This window comes from Anneissia japonica, unplaced genomic scaffold (assembly GCF_011630105.1).
Source record: "Anneissia japonica isolate Jap-2015-1 unplaced genomic scaffold, ASM1163010v1 scaffold288053_len460827_cov147, whole genome shotgun sequence".
Lineage (NCBI taxonomy): Eukaryota > Metazoa > Echinodermata > Crinoidea > Comatulida > Comatulidae > Anneissia > Anneissia japonica.
Window position 1 is genome coordinate 36,430 of NW_022725151.1, and position 18,299 is coordinate 54,728.

At 32.4% G+C, this 18,299-nt stretch overlaps 1 protein-coding gene across 4 annotated transcripts in view; it reads left to right on the plus strand.

Annotated features, from left to right (window-relative positions):
* The first annotated feature begins 5,901 nt into the window (after positions 1-5,901).
* The window catches only part of LOC117112681, a 14,089-nt gene continuing 1,691 nt past the window's right edge, over positions 5,902-18,299 (plus strand). The window contains exons 1-5 of one of the 4 annotated variants that reach the window (XM_033255823.1): positions 5,921-5,966; positions 15,595-15,860; positions 16,702-16,768; positions 17,356-17,886; positions 18,026-18,115. In XM_033255823.1, the coding sequence (XP_033111714.1) occupies positions 16,747-16,768; positions 17,356-17,886; positions 18,026-18,115 (643 nt within the window). In that variant the 5' untranslated portion in view covers positions 5,921-5,966; positions 15,595-15,860; positions 16,702-16,746. Of the gene's footprint in view, positions 5,967-15,058; positions 15,468-15,594; positions 15,861-16,254; positions 16,456-16,701; positions 16,769-17,355; positions 17,887-18,025; positions 18,116-18,299 lie in introns of those variants that run through there. The other 3 variants (XM_033255822.1, XM_033255821.1, XM_033255824.1) reach the window with 3 other exon arrangements.

Consider the following 18,299-nt stretch of genomic DNA (forward strand, 5'->3'; position numbering starts at 1 on the left):
TAATCTTAATTTACTTATTATAATCGCTGTCTCTTATACACATCTAGATGTGTATAGCCGGGGACCTCCTCCCCCTGCCGGGCAAATCCTGGTGCCACCTCTGGACACCACGCTCAGAGAACCCCCCCTTGAAATGACCTGGCCACGGGCCTGAGCATGGTTTGGCCGTTGGCTCCGAGGAGTTCATCCGCCCTTTATATAGGTAGCTTTTAAATATTGTATAAAGTATATGTCAGACCTCACCGTGAATATTATAGTCAGGCTTGGAGCCCATGCATAAAAAAGACATCGGTATACTAGAAAAAGTTCAAGGGAGAGCCACAAAAATACTGTCATCTTGAAAAGTATGAGCTATAGTGAGAGATTGATCAAATTAAACTTGTATACAGTACCTTGGAAAACGGAGAATTAGAGGAGACCTCATTGAAACTTTTAAAATCATAACTTGGAGTAGGAGCAAGGATCGATTTAAACACCCTGGATATGCGGATCGGTGAGGAGGCGATAATAAGATACCAGTAAGGCAATCAGATTGGCGACCAATTTGTGCTCACGGTGTTAGTCAGGAGGTCTGTAAAGCTGTTGCCGGACATGAGCATGTAGTAAGCGGATATGCAAACTAGGTAACAGGCCCAAGTGGTCTATGCATTGTCGAACCACTCGACGTGAACGAATTGGCAGACAACGAATTAATTTTAGCCAGAGCGTTAGTGACAACAGGAGCCGGAGATATACCGCTAAGGCTATGCAACTCAGGCAATACTGTGCGAGTATTGCAAGCCGGTGCAAAAATTTACCCTTACGTCGGTAATGGAAGTTCAGGGAGAGTTACAACAGATGAGCATTAACCCTTCTAGTCAGGAACGAGTTCCCGATCACCTGGCTAAACTATGACACATGTGACTGCTCTTGGGCTCGGAGCCAGTTTGGGGTGTAGAGGATGTCTTTGGTCATTCACACAAACTCGAACAAGGTAACAATGCGACCATCAGTTTCAGTTAATAAACAATCTCAACCTTTATTTGTTTCAACTGTGTCTGTTTGACTACCAAATCGGTTGTCCGATCTATTGTTCGGTGACTAAATTCAAAGGTACAAATACGAATAAATAATATAAAAAATATAGATAAAAAATAGATAAATAAAATAAGTAAACAAGTAGAAAATGAATCATCGATAATAGCATAAAATCACGAAGTTACACTTATGTAAATACATTATTGCAATACTGCAAGTGAACAACTAATCACTTAAACCTTTCACAGTAAACTACAAAATGTATTAATAAAACTGTTCAATAATGAGAAAACTGACAATGTATAATAAACACGTTATATCGTCATTGCGGACTTATAAAATCCGCATATGCCTTAAAACTAAAAGAAAATGCATACTTTTGGAGTCCGTACTGAGTCCAAAAAATCTGCAATGAAAATATAACGTGTTAATATCAATACAGTACAATAAACTGTCTCATCTTAGTAATCGATTAAATACAGTATATTAAATAACCTTACGTGAATATGACCGCCTTTAGCCTCAAAAACTCATGTTAATCTTATTAGTTTAATATTATCCGTTCTGTAACATAATTAATGTTTGTATGTTGAATATAATATGTCATTTACTTTAAACGTAACAATAAAAAATACATAGGATACATAGGATCATGTACTAAAATCTTAATTGTGATTACTGAATCATACAAAACATTGCCACAAATTACTTCAATCATTAATTAATACAATCTGTTGTCCGAAAACAAAGAAAGCTCTGGAGAACAAAGAAATCTCTAAAGGAAGTGGCTTCAGATAACAGTAAAAACCATAAACCTAGTTGACCAATCGGCATATAGCATATTACACACGTGATACATAAATATTCATAGTAAAAGATTCGCTTAGCGTCACCACGCTAGCGGCAAACTCGAAGACAGTAAATAATTCGTGATAATTATAATACTTATACTATAATTAAAAATTATACTATACTCTCAATTTACTATCCATATACTGTACATACAGGCAAAAGAAGGTAAATTATCATGTGTAGTCTACGAATGATCACAAACATTATGATTCCAACATTATACGTCTAGCTTCGTACTTCATGAAAGACATAAATCAATGCATGTTTACTAAATCAATAATTAACTATTAAAGTAAAAAATATCATTAAATAATCTTAATTTACTTATTATAATCGTTAACTCATCAGTCATCGACAGCTACTGAAAGTAATGTAAAAAAGGTAAAGCTACGCTCGCACGTTGGTAAATTTACCAGCAAAGTTTCATGCGTCTTTCTTAGACCGATATATGCTTACGAATGACGCGAATTTTTAAAGTTCGCACAAAAAATGGACGACGAGGGTGCGTAGCACTGGAGAGATCTAACAACACAAGTGGCACGAATGTGGACGCAGAACATAAAGAAAACATTTCTATACAAATACCAGGATGTGTTCTCCAAGAGAGACCACGATTTAGGACGGATCAAACTAGTGAAACAACACAGTATAAACATTGGAACATCGGGACCCATACGGGAAACTCTGAGGCGACACCCAGTGTGATTTCAAGAAGAGATCCAGAACCAAGTGAAGGACCTGCTAGGCAGAAGAATTATCGAGCCTACTGAGATTTATTGGGCTGAGAATATTGTCTTAGTCGCCAAGAAGGACGGCTAAAAAAGGTGTTGTGTGGATGGGGCGAAGATTAAGGACGTACGCATACCCTATCTCACGAATATCTAGATGCGCTTGCTGGTGCTGGGTAGTTTTCCACATTGGACTTAGAATTGGGATTTTTGCGGGTTGAGCTACATGAAGAAGTGACAGTGTGACTAGCGCAAAAAAATTACTAGAGGGAAGCCAAGAATTCTGCTAAATTACTGCTAAATCATCCCACACTGTCTTACACTATATTACACTCCAAAATGATGATGAGTGGCGGAGGGGTGGGTAAGTAACAATTGACGACCGAAGAAGCAAAAAAAAAAAAAAAAAAAAAAAACATAATAAATTAAATCAAAATAAAATTTTAAAAATTAATAAAAAAAAAAATTAATTTAAAAAATTTATATAAACCAAATAAAAAAAAAATAAAGAGTTGATAAACAAACCACACCACGTCTATGGCTCCAATCTATTCTAAAAGAAACAATGGGCATTAAAAATAGATCCACACCATGTAAGTATGTCTTACAGATTTTTTGGATGATGTGTTTGGTTGCCATAGTAACTGAAGTACACGTTTTCTTGTCACAAACACATACATAAAAACGTGATGCAATAACGACAAAATGATTTATTATTATTTTTTTTGTTTTCGGTAAATATTTCAGCCGCTCCAAATTTGTTTCCTATTCTTCTTCCTATGCTTCTTCCATATTTACAATAAATTTAATTTATTTTACACTACTACATATTTATGCACATAATATTTATATATGTGTATGTATGTGTATGTGTGTATATGTAGGTATGTATATATGTATATATATGTATATATATATACATATGTATATATATACATATCGATACATATTTACATATTTTAACTGTTCTCTAGAACTAGGCCTGTGTATACATTGTATCTGAATTTAACATATGTCAATATTTTTGCTTTATCTAAATATTATCAAATATTATTATAAACTTTAACGATTAGACCTATATTATTTCATATAAAATATTTTTCAAGTAAATATTTAAAGAATTTTAAATTTATCTCTAGAGGTAAATTTACGTAAATTAGATTTTAAAAAATTGACATAGTAGTAGTCTTTATCTATTCATTAACAAGAATAACATTTTCAATCTTCTAATCAACTTTATATAGCCGGAGTTTCGGCCTAGGCAAACCTTGCTAAAAAGTTACACTTTCGCCACCAAAAGGCTTTTTCTATGAATGGAATGACCTGTTCAAAGCACGAACTCCTGTAGACCAAACCCAGTACAATACGATTTTTAATCGTGCAGGAAATCCACTCAAGATACAAAATCAGGGAAGTCGGACCTCTTGCAGTTTATACTTTTTGGAAAAAATTCTAATCTACGGAGGTTCGAAGACGGCGCTATTTAATATGATTCAGATATCCACCCGCCCTCATCGGGCCCAAATACATGTGACGGACTTATTTTACATACTATTTTTTAATTGTAGGAAATTGGGATTCTGGACGGTTTATTTTTAATTTTAAAAATATTTGTAATATTTAGAGGGAAACAATTATATGGGTAATTTCATCAGAATTCTGCTAAAATTTTGCTAGAGTAGGTTGATTTCTGCTAAGAATAATGCTAACTGCTAAAACGGTCAAAATTCTGCTAAAAACAGAATTCTGCTAACTCTGGCAACTATGAGAAGCGAACTGAAGAAAAGGCCAGCATTTGTTGGTGCGCGTGATGCCATTCGGACTGTGCAATGCCCCCTCTACATTTTGAGCGCCTGATGGAAACAGTGCTAGGAGGCCTAGAATTGGACATGCTGCTAGTATACCTTGATGACATCATCGTTTATGCCAAGAATATTCCTGAGGCTACTGTAGGGATTTAGAAAGTTTTGTCTAAGATTCAAAATGAACAGGAAAAGTAATTTCATAGGCCAATTTTATTCAGGTTCGAGCTTAAAAAGATTATTGTGCAATTCGTCGAGAGTTGCTAGCAGTGGTAGTTTACTAAAACATTACAGGCAATACCTGTATGGTCGTTCACTGACCATGCTTCATTGAAGTGGCTCATTAATTTTAAAAATCCAGAAGGGCAACTAGCCAGGTGGTTTGAGACAATGGTTGGATATAACTTGACGGTGCATCACAGACGCGCCTGGCCCGAAGCATGGCAATGCAGACGGACTCTCGCCTTGACCATTCAAGCAGTGAGGTCGCGCAGAGAAAGGAAAGCAAAGTAATAACAAACCATTTAAATGTAACATTGGCGGTGTCTCACAGCAGCAGAAAGTTAGGCTGGCGCAACTTGAACCAGAGATCTTAAAGGAACACTTAGGAGAGGAATAGAGGAAGGATGTCTCTTTTGCTTGGATTATATACCGCAAAAAAAATAACAGTCCGAGACCTGATTGGGATGCAATTTTACAGAATATCGAGCATATTAGGTGTTGTAGAATGTCCTAAATTTGTGAGATGGCATACTCTACCGAAGATGGGAAACGGACAAAAGCAAGGTTGTGACAAATTGGCCATAGATCCTGATCCCAGTGAAAATCCGTGTTCACGCTGATGCTCCAAGTCGCAAACAATTATGTTGTGCTGTGGCGCGAAGTTCAGTTTCATAGACATTCTCCAAAGCCACATTCAGCGTAACCACAGAATAAGGATAAGTCATGATAGGCCGAGTGGTGGTCCTGAAGTGCCCAAATAAGCGAATAAGGATACTAAATTTGATACCAGCTTGAAGTTGAGGAATATAGGAGAAATTTGACAGTAGGATTTTTTTTGTTGTGTTTCTCTTTGTTTTTTTTTTTTATTTAACCGATAATGTGTTATGCCTAAAACGTAAAAAATACACGAAAATACAACATAGACTATTTAAAATATATGTTGAAGTGCAAAACTATCGCATAACACTGTCGCATTGATTACCGGCTCACGATAAGTCTATTCCTGCCTCTTTACCTCATTAAAAAAAATAAATAAATAAAATGCTGACCCTAATTTCGAACATTTTAGGTCGGTCGTGCGTGGTCAACACAATAATTGTTTTCACTTGGCCTTATCTCCCGGGTCGGAGACATTAGTTGAGGAAATTATTAACACTCCTGCATCAAAAGACCGTTGCTTTAAAAGGGAGACCCGCAATGCTGCCACCCATTTTCTATGTGGTGTTTGAAATATCCGTTCCTTGCCTGAAACAGCGCCACACGGTACCATACAATACCGATCGTTATTTGCTTTTCATAATAATAGCTTCGGCGCGTCCATTTTATTAAAGGCTTTGAAGCTCAGGTAAGTTACTTCAGATTCAGGCTACCAGCTTGAAAATTTAACATTATATAATATGACAGATTATAATTCCAAATCTGTTAAGTAATCGTACAGACTTAGAAAGTGTATACTTGTATAAGTATAATCATAATGGTATAGCAGTATTATATGCCAATAGAGCCTTGAATGAACTGTTGAACTGGGTGCGGCTCTCGATACGCAGTGCACATCCCGCAGTCGGGAACATCAGACCTGATACCGTCGACTCTGGCGGCACCACTGGGTATACAGTAATATTATTGAGAATATTTTTGCTTTCATTTTAGGTGGGAGAAAGGCGTTTATTAAAAAAACCATTAAATTTAACATTTGGTATAATTTAGCATAATTTCCCATCAGCCCTTGGCATAATTTGATTTAGATCACTGGTCACAAAGAAAAGTATAGGCCTAGCATTCAATTAAGTATTGCGGATGCATAAATAACGCTAAATGTTTTGATATTAAAGAAGATAGAGAGTAGTTAATGTGATCTACCAGTATTTTAATGATGGAACCGGTAGATCGAATGGAGGAATTATTGTCTTGCTTAAACAGCTTGTTTATCACCTCCCCATGCTACAATGTAGCTTGCAACAATAGGAATCCTGATCATTTTACTTGTAAATACTTGCATAATTCTGAAAATATTGTATTTTTAAAATGTTTATAAATTTATTTAAAAAATCCAGACCCCCCAATAACCCCACCCCGCCCCTTTTTCGTCCACACCCTGACAAAACTCTCTAACAAGTCTTGACGAAAAACACTTCTCATGTTTACTAAATTAATTAGAACAATAGGGATGACATAATCATACGTGGATGTTTCAGCTTTATAAAGGTATAACCAATCCCCCCCCCCCCCAAAATAACTTCCTGAGGTATTGACTTAAAAATAGAAGGTTTCTGTTCCCCAAACTATTTCCAGCAAACCGTAGAAAATTTCATCACAATATCTCAATGGGAACTATGTTGTTGCTAAGGAGTTTCTTTGACTACTGCTGTGCTTTTCTTCAATATCTCCAGTACTTTTAAAGCCCTTTTGCTCAGAACTTTATAGGCCAGTTTATAGAGAATAATTATAATTCAAAATAGCTTAACTTTACACATAATTGTCCGATTAAGTTCATTGAGCCTTCATTATAAAGTTAATGATGTGCTCTATTCAATTGTATAAAAATAAACATTTTGATAGTGTACGAGTTTACAGCCCTTTTGTGATCTTGGGTCACAATTGGTTTATCTGTATATCAAAATAAAGTCAGCATAGGCCTAATTTTCCTCAATTGTATATAAATTTGATGAGTAATAGGGAAAAAATACCAATTCTGTATCCAAAGATTTAATAATATAGAGTTATAATAATTTCGAAAGTTGTGGAAGTTGTTTTGCTTATTTTGATATAGGAATAGACCATTCATTGTTTAAATTCTATACATAAATTCTAATAGTTTATCTTTAACGTGTTTCCACTTCTTTTCGGCTTTATTTAAGTTACAAGAATATTCATTACTTATTAGCTTTTCAATTTCAAACTTAAATAAGTTCCAAATAATTTTCTGATTTGCTGGTTTTTGTTTTTATCCAGGATGATTTATGAACACAAAAAGTGAACACAGAAATTAACTCATCTACAAGCATGTAGTTTGTACCTGTGACGATACTTAACCAACTTGAAAAACATTGTTTCGTATATTCCTCCATAGGGAGGCACTCAACAATTAAAGTGTTAAATTTCTTCCATGATGGTTGAATTGCTTTACATTTCAAAATCATATGTTTTTCACTTTCTATTTCACAATGACACTTGTCTCATAGGTGTAGTGATATTCCACATTTTCAGTCTTTTTTTTTCAAGCTAGAATACGATGTAGCAGTTTGTAGTTAAACTGTGCTACTTTTATGATATGGTTAATGCAATGTACTTTATCATACCATATTTTATTCTAATTCATCGATTCATTATTAAATTCTACTTCCTATTCCTAAAAGTGTTGTTTTGAGAGGTGGAGTGATTGCTGTGAGCGAGACAAGATCTTGCCAAAAAATCGGTGTGTTTGACGTTGTGGTTGCTTGCTAAGACTATTTTTAATCCATATTGAAGAGCAAAACGATCGCATAACACTGTCGCATCGCTTTCGGTTTCACGATAAGTCTAGTCCAGCCTCTTTACCTCATTAAAAAAAAAATAAAATGCTGACCATCAATTTCGATATACAGTGCACAGTGTCTAATCTATTTGTTAGGCTTATAATTTCATAGGTGAGATTTAATAGCAAGTTTAGTGGTAGCATCATGCCACTTTGTATATGTCACTGACACAAAAATGTGTGTTCACCATAATAAATTAAGCATGTCCGCCCCCCCCCCCTAAAAACCCAAACAAACAAACGGGAAAAAAAACCAGCATCCGTGGTTAAATGAGGAATGAAAATTAACATTATAAGTTTTAAAATTATCGGTCATTGGTATCGACCTAGGCTTATTAATGAGAAAGTATAATTGAAGTTCAAATTGCTCTTCAAGGGAAGAACATGTTAGAACGATTTCATAATGGTATTGCTTGCTAGCAATTTCATGGAAAGGATTTATGCCAGAATAGAAATGCGTCCTGAATAAACACAACTAGTGCCTTCTAATATAAATTAGAATGCTGCGAGGTTCTGTGTATAATTCATGTGATCATTGATATCTTGTTTTCAATTCTAGTTTGTTCAAGGAAATCACTAAAAATAATTTGATTTTGTATGCCAGAAGTGGAATTACTTGATAAATTAATACAATGATGCCATCTGTATGGCAAAATCCAGTTTGATATTGCCTGTAAAATTATAAGCATGAATAAAGAATCGGCTGAAGGTCTGGATGGGATTTACACAAATAGTTTTGAGCACTAGCTGGCTTCCCCATTATAGTGGAGTTCCACAAGTGATTCTATGACCGGTGGTCCTAAATATTTGGTTTAATAATTTATTAGACCATTGTCTCTTCTAAAGGAAATTTTTATGCATAGGTTTTAAGAGAATTCGTGCAATTTCTTTGCTGACTTGTATTTAATATCGAAAGAATGGAGCGAAATTGGATTTTACTCTGGATTTACTTTTAGGAAGCAACCTCTATCTAAGTGAAATATAACAATATAAAATATGGATTAAAATTTAAATTAAGTTTTATTTCAGATTCACTTTATATTATTTATTGATGTGTATTGCTTTGACAGAAAATCAAATATCACTTTAAAATGTGTGACTAATAAAGAATTACCTATTTATGTATAAGAAATTGTTAACCTAATGTAATAATACCTAAATCATTGGTATAAAATAGCACTTAAAAAATATGAGATATATTTATCAAACATGTCATAACACAATGCATATATTACCCTAGTAGTCAGCCCAGTTTTTGTATACACATTGAGGACGAAAGAATTTTACTTCAAAAATTGGTGCAAGGTGGTCAAAGAATAGTTTTTGGCTTGGTAACACATTTTCAAAATGTGGCAAAAAGTCAGGGTGAAAGGTCATAGCGATAGCTTTCTCATATCTCCCAACCACATTTAACCATAACATAATCATAAAACATAATAAATTTGAGTAAGAAATATTAAAATTAAAGTCAATCACCTTTAACACGTTTCAAGTTAATAGCCACTGGGTCCGCAAGTTGGTTTTAACGTAGGTTATTTTGGTAGAATCTTTGAATTATTTATAATCACCTTATAGAACATGTATTTTGCGCATGTGCTACTTTGAAATCTGTGTCAGCCTCAATGATCAACTGCTCTGTGCATGAAAAGGGATGTACTTAATATTCGATATTGATACAGCGACATACGACGCTCCATTCACTTTATGGCCTCGGGATGAGAATAAGGTGAAAGAAAATCAGATTTTAGGCGAACTGAGCGGATGCAATTGATTAAAAAGCGGCTCTCTTAACAATTTTAGATATTATAGTCGAAGTCAAGACTAGGTATAATTCAACAAAGGGTGCAGTAAGCATAATGGCCTTTGATAAGATCTTTGATATGAATTATTTACATTAGTTGCAAAATTTGCAAATAGAGATTTTATTTAGTTTGCTACCACTATGTCAACATCCAGTCTCTTATACTTTTATCTTAACAAATATTGCAAATTAAACATAAAAGTAGGTAATTTATTTATGTTATGCAACTTTTTTATTCTTTTAATAACAGTAATTATGTATATATATATATTATATATACTGTATATATATATATATATATATATAATATAAACAAAGGCAAAAGAAAATTCAACATCAATCATGAGAAACTTAAACATATATCAAAATAATAAAAGGTTACAATACAGAAAAGCATTGACCATTTTCTTTTAACCCCCTTTGTGTTATTTTCAATTTTGTAGTTACAGAACAAACTCAGCATTATGATTCTAAACGCCTCAAGACAAGAAGCCTCAACAGTTATTTTTTTACTTATAACTTTGCAAAAACAATTTCATGTACATTCTATAAACGATAATTATATTTTTGCAATTTTAATCTTCAATTTTAATGAATTTCCATTCCTCTTTAATTTGTTTTTTAAATATCTTACAAGCAATACCGTTTTCCATTATATACATCTTTTTTAGTTCCCCTAAACAGGTAAAAAATGTGAGGTCTCACTAAAAAATGAGTATCATCGTTAGAAAATCAAAAAATGAGTTTACATTATATTTTGGTAAATCACATTGTAAGCTTTAATTGGGTCTTTGAATGGTCCCTAGGATAAATAGATACACCGAGATAACTAACCTGTACAAATAATTGGACTAGAATTACAGAATATGCGCAGAGAACACGGTTTTAGTAAGAAAATTTACTTTAAAAGTACACAATCAAAATATAAGTATCAAGATATTCAAAAACATTAAAATCAACATTTTGTAAAAATGTTGCCTTTGACTTATTTTGGTGAATATCTCAATATGATTTTATCAATGATGCGTCTCATTTTGTGTTAAGACTTCACAAATATTCCCAGATTAAACAATTTAGTAGCAAATTACAATACCGACTTTATTTCACTCGTTTTGAAAATAACAAATGCCGAAATCAAGGAGGCAAGCCTTTAAACTGACTCCGGTAAATAACTTAATTACAAAACTTAAGATTACAATAATATCTTCATCATAATAATATTAATAACAATAACAACAATAAAAATAATCTTGAGGATGACACCATAAAGGAGTCGAAACGTCGATCCCTCCCCAGAAGTCAAAAGATAGGCTAGGCGTATATGTTTTTGATATGTGGATTTGATTATTAAAAGTAAAATATCGGAAATATTGGACGGGAGATCCCCAGATTTAGCTTGAAACATAAATACCCCAACACAAAGGAGGAGTATGAAAAAGCCTTCTTTCATTTGAGATAATTCTAATGGCCCTTTTCTGTAGAAGTAAGATTTTATTGATGTACACATCAGAGGCACATCCCCAAACAATGAATCCATAAGATAAATAAGGAAAAATCAATGAGTAATATAATAATTTTAAAATATTTGTAGGGACGAACTCTTTAACTTTATAAATTACACCTGAATTTCTTGCAATGAAATTGCAAATATTGTGAATATGGACATCCCATGCCAATCTCTGATCAATATATATTCCAAGAAATTTTGTGGATTCCACTCTTGTAATTACTTGACCATTTAGTGTTATTGGAGTAGTTAGATCTTTCAAAATGTTACTGAAAAACATGAAGCTAGTTTTTAAAACGTTGAGAGATAAGCGATTGGCATGGGTCCAGTCCATTATATTACGGAGTTCAGTATTTACAATTCTAATTAGTTCAGTTGCATTCTTATGAGAAAAAGAAAGGTTAGAATCGTCAGCAAATAAAATAAAGGATAAGACATCAGAAGAGCGAACAAAATCATTTTAATGAAAACAAGAAAACCGAGACCTAATAGGGATCCCTGCGGGACTCCACAAGTAACACGTTTACGCCGTGATTCAACCCCATTAAATTGGACATACTGCATTCGACCAATGAGGTAATCTCTAAACCACTCCAAGGCCTTGCCACGAACAACATAGTTAGATAACTTAAGGAGAAGGATGTCATGATCTACACTGTCGAAGGCCTTGAAGTAGTCCAGAAATACCCCAACTGTATGCAATCTATTATCAAGTGCAGTAGTAACTTTATTGATAAGATATAGAATAGCATGGGTAGTTGTGTGTTTCGCTCTAAAGTCATATTGATGTTTAGTAAAAATGTCGAATGAGTTAAAAAAAAAACTTAGAGTACGGGTGTACACTTAGAGTACGGGTGTATACAATTAGTATTATTCGCCCCAAATATTAATTCTTATTGTTTTCGATTTTCCCTTTTATGTTTACTGTCCGACCAAATAATAAATTATTGCCAGTAGCTATTTATACAAGTACAATTTACAAATAAGTGTACAATTGTCTTCTTTTTTAAAGAATGTGAAAAGTTCATTTTCTTCTAACTTCATGTGTGTTAATTTTTGGTTTCATACATTCATAATAATCTTATACTAAAAAAATATTCTTTTTGTATAATGTAGTATTATGAATGGTAGTTTATATATATTACTTCCTAATCGCCTTGCTTCAAGTTTTATTTTGACTTCAAAAAACATCAGAAGTAGGTTTAACATTTTTTTTTATTTAAAAAGAAGCTGTAGACCTGTTTGTTGTAACGCTTTTAAATGGAATAATCTGATTAAGCTGAACAAGCACAAGTTCATTTGTAGTTTTGTGTCCTGTGTTTTCTAATTTTGTACAGCATCCATTTTTAATTTAGTTGGAATTGCTGAAATCAGAAAACAACAGTTTAGGTTTAGGGATTTTTTGACACCTTTTTAATCGATACATCAACATTGTTCAATTGCCCTTCTTAATTGTATAAGTCTTGAATATAGACCATACCACGTTCATAAGAAGATCTATTAAAAACACTTTTACTGTTAATTTTAATATCCTAGATATTCCAAATAATAAACCTACTTATACAATACTGCCCTGCTCTGAGAAAAGGCATTAAGTAACAAAATCCTAGTTTTGAGTAAATGAGCAAAACGCGTTTGAGTTTTTCCCAAGAAAATTATAAATGATTTCAAATTTTTTCACCTATGCTTTTCTTAGATATATTATTCAAAAATTTGCCACATACTTTTTATTGATTAATTTTATTATTAAGGGGGCCAAAATGGAGATAATGCCTTTTTTCAGAGTATTTATAACTATGAATGTATTCAAATACTTTTGAAATTGGGCATTATCTGCAAAAGTGTTTATAAACATGCATTAATTATTAATTTATTGGAGTGTATGTATACGAAATTTAAGCTATAGATTTATAACATATATTTTATAAAAATCTGGCTCCAAAAAAGTGAAAACTAGTATTTAAAAATATCAAAATACTTGAAACCGCAAAATCTTCTATTTAATTTTTAAAAACCGAAGTATAGGTATGAAATCCAAAGGTTAGTGTAAAAATTGAAGGCTAGTATACTCTGACATTATAAAATGATAAATTTAGTAATTGTGTAAATGAGGAAAATGCAGTTAGAGGAGGGGAAGGAGCCGGTGTTGTCGGGGGAGGGGTGAGGTAAGATAGAGTTGAAATATTTTAAACTTATTTTATTTAATGTTCGGTAACTAGAATGCCATATTTTTCAATCTCTTCATCATCTTAATCATTATCATCCACATCATCATCATCCACATCATCATCATCATCATAATCACCATTATCAATTGATAATTAGAATATCATAATAATTAAATCGTTATCGACTGATAATAAAATAGACAAAGCATTACAATTTCAATTTCAAAGTTCATTGATAATAACTTGTTAATTAACAATAACTTGTAGAAAAATATGTATAAAAATGGTGTGCTAATTTTAAATATAAAATTAATAAATTTATATTTGTTAAGTTATAATATACATTGCAACTATTATTTTTACAATGATAATGATACAATACAACATAGGTTATACAAATGAGTACAAAAGATTTTAAAAGTTTTATTTACAATGCTCCGACTTTTACATTTTTATTTATTTTTTTTATACTTATTTACACTTTTTCTTTCAAAATTGCATTACTCAATGTCCCTTCCTCGAAGTGGAGCACGATCTCGATGGCGAAAATTGTGTCTGTCCATCTTGGTTTACCACCTGGTTGCCTTAAAGAGTAATAATAATGATGATAATAACAATAATAAACAATAATAATAATAATAATAATAATAATAATAATAATAAACACAATACAAAACATACAATGTCGATAAAACAAAAAATAATTCTACTAAATAATAATCTAAATTTACTACTTAATAGGTATGAAACATAATAAAATACAATATTGTACCTACTCTTCCAAAAGACTTCTAAAAAGGTCTTGTGCTGTAACTTGCATCATTTCGGCAAAAGTATCGCATTAATCACAGAATTATAAATAAACGCCGTAAAATATATAGCAGATAATGTACTTTCTCAGAGTATTCTTTGAAATAAAGTAGTTACTAACTAGGCATTATCTGTTAATTATTCTAATCCAATTAATTAGATATTCGTTATACTAGCATCTGATTGGTTACTTACTATCTGTCTTGCGTGAAGTCAAGCATTCAATGCATGTATGTAAGGCTTCGCGCACATAATGCCTTTTCTCAGAGTATTTATAGTATTTATAGTGAAATTTGCAGATAATGCCCAATTTTAAAATAAAATTTCATATTTCCAGACATATTTTTGGAAATTAGATAAAATAGGGTGATAGATTAGACATTCAGGAGTCACATAAGCTAAAAATCTTTTTTTGAAAAAAATGTACTTAATGCCTTTTCTCAGAGCAGGGCAGAATAGCCTTCATGAGTAAATTTCTATTAGGTAAAATAATATTTATAAAAAAGAATTTTATTGTTCGAATTTCTTTGTATTTATAGTTACAAAAACAAAATAACTCCATTTCCCATAATTATGTTTTGTATATTATTACAAAATTCTCTCCATTTAAAAGTCTTTGAATTCAAAATTTAAATTTTCACACTGCTGAGTGTTATATGAAAAGTAAAAGCGAGGAGATTTAATGGGATATTTTGCTACTTCTACTCTTGGTAGTATATCTTTTGAATTCCTCAAAGAACCATGCAAGCCACATCGCTGTAGTTTTTATCATAGTTTGAATTTACCCCTAAAATGTGGAGAAAATAGTAATAAGTGATTTGGTTTACTATCAGCCAATGGAGTATCATCAGCTTATTGAATAATATCTATGATATTTTCATTCACATTGATCCCTTTTATTTCTTTGTGCTTTCTAATAGCACAGGCTAGGAATTCAGCCGCATGATAGATAAACAGGGGGACTGCGGTTCTCCCTGCTGGACTCCCCGATTAACTGGAAAATACCCTGATGTTAACCATTACTGTTTATACAACTCTGTATGTATGTATGTATAAAGACTTTGAATGTATTATATAAAACCATTTCCAAAATTAATTTTTTTAAGATTCTAATTAATAGAAAGGTCTATTACAGGGAGTCAAAAGCCTTCTCATAATCTAATTTGTTTTTAGGCATAAATATTGACGGATGAGCATCTATGATGGATGAATCATGCGCCTCGTCTACCGTAATGCAGACAGTGGTAGAGGCATCATTTGCGAAGCCATAGCTTCACAGCATCTAGCAAGTCTCTTAGCTTACATAGTGGGATTTTAATAAACTTTAATTGAACAACTACCTATAATAGTATTGTTTTTACAGAGTTATTTCTTTAGTACTTCTTGAGTAAACAGAGGCAAACGACACCCTGGTGGTAACAGAATATATGCAGTTAAAAGTGGGTGAATGGATTAAGATATTATGCGATTACTAAAGTTAAAAATGATTAACAAATTTTTGATATCAATATCACTGTTAAATACTGTACTTAATTTGTGTACAATTCTGTGTAATACATAATTCATAATTCTATATACTTATTATATAGTTTCCCTTTATCTTTAACACTGAGACGGTTTCACAGGACACTAATAGCAGAAGCGTATAATACTAAGAACCAATTATTTGCAAAACGTTATGTGAACATTTTATTTCTCTTTTGTGGATCATCATTATCATCATAAATTATAATTGAATTTATACATTTACAATTTATATAGAAATTAATTTTGCAAATTCCTTTAGTTGTAGTGTAGCCTTTCATTATCCTCCTTTTTTGAGGTTTTAATATTTTTTTTATTCCTTCTTTTTCTTTTTAACATACCTAAAGAGAAACACTTTCTTATTTACATATTTTTGTTTTATAGCATGAACACAATCATACTGTTACCAGAACCACACACTTGCTTTTGTTGCGTGTTAAAAATGAAGAAATGTTATAAGAATGTTGTGTGTTAAGTTGACGCGTCAGGCGCAAAATTTGCTGCCATCATGTAGGCTGATGTGTTTTTAGACCATTTTAATTTTATGAGTCAGAACAGTACCTAACTAATAATGATAATATCATTATTACTATTTTTCATTATTCATCATTGTTACTTTCGATATCATTAATATTCTCCATATTTTAATTATTATGAAATAAATAAGCGCAAAGAAACTATAATTTATTGAACCAGATGAAACCAGATGAAATTATTTATCCAATAATTAAATAATTTCTATAATTATTTTTTCAGGAATAATTAAACTTCAACAACTAAACTGGGTTCTTCTGATATAACATGGCATCTAAAAAGGATAAAGGTAAACAAAAAGGATTTCATGATATTTCAGTCTGTTAGTGCCTTAATGCCAGATGTAGGTTAAAGATTTTCAACGCTACAATAAAAATCCTATATAAATCGATACATTTAGTCTCGTTTCTATCTAGAAATGCCTTTTATACATGTGCTATGTTACTTGCAATAAAACAATCTAGAAGTGATATTGATTACTAATGTCACGTGACTTGCATTAATTAATGAAAATGAAGATATTTTACTAATGCAATAGTTGAAGACACCCCGGTAACTAACTTCTAACTAATCATGGAGTTGATGTTCAACTTCACTAATCCACATGCTACAGCCTCTTCGAAATGTTATTCCCTTATGTTCACAACAACGTCCCATACATAAAAAGTGAGTGACAACACTATTTGGAAAAGGTTACGTAATGGAGATAGTCATGTTTTAATGTATTTTAACGTTAAAGTAACGCTGTGTTTAGAAGGGATCCAATTTAGGATGTTCAAAAAAAGAAGAAAAAAAGAAAAAAGAAAAAAGAAAAATGAAATACGTTACATATGTTTAATTTTACTTAGTATTAACATCGCCAATTATTTTTTTTAGCAAAAGAAGACAGAAAGTTTAATGCTATAAAGCTAGAAGTGTCAACATGGTATGACGACAACAATTGTCTTAATATGCTGAAAGTGTTGTTCCGAGATAAGATTGGATACCAGAAACTAATGTCTATACATAGCACGATTGAACTGTTGAATGAGTTGTTTAAACATGATCATGTGAGTGCGACAGATCTTACTCTCCTGTCTGCTACTATCACCGTAACCCAACATTTTGCTCTTCAACGGAAGATTGAAGAAAAACTGCCATCGTTCCCGAAAGTTAATGGAGGAACCGTTTCAAAAATATTCAGTCATCACAGACAAAAGCTAATGAAATTTGGGATGGCACTGGCTGAGGGCGATGTGGGAAAGATTGATGGGTTGTATAATACAACTTTAAAGAAATACAATGACAGCTGGAGTATGATTATTGATCTAGAAACCAGACTAGAAATAAGTGATGGAAATATGGAAGATTTCACTGATTCGTTGGAAAGCCTTGAACTCCATCTGGCATTGAAGGCACTAACAGAAGGTCACAAAATGCTTATTGTTTGTTTTGCCCATGTTGAACTATAATCACTTCGAAGTAAATTATATTAGGCCTATATTCAAACAAACACAAACATAGCAAAGCAGTATGAAAAATTAACGCATATTTTTCATATACTTAGAAATTGCAGATACACCTTCGGTTGCCGATACACCTGATAGGCCTACACCATCAGATACACCACAGACAGGAAACCCCTCCTGGATGAAAAGTAAGTTAAATCAGACACATTACATTTAATATTACATTTAAATGCAGACACATACCCTCTGCCTATATGTATTTTATCAACCTTAGTGGATAATGTACGGTACTAGAAGTTGAGAAGTGTCGCGGTAAGACCAAAATATTCGTGAAAAATAAAATTTACCAGTGCCCTTATAACTTCTTATAAC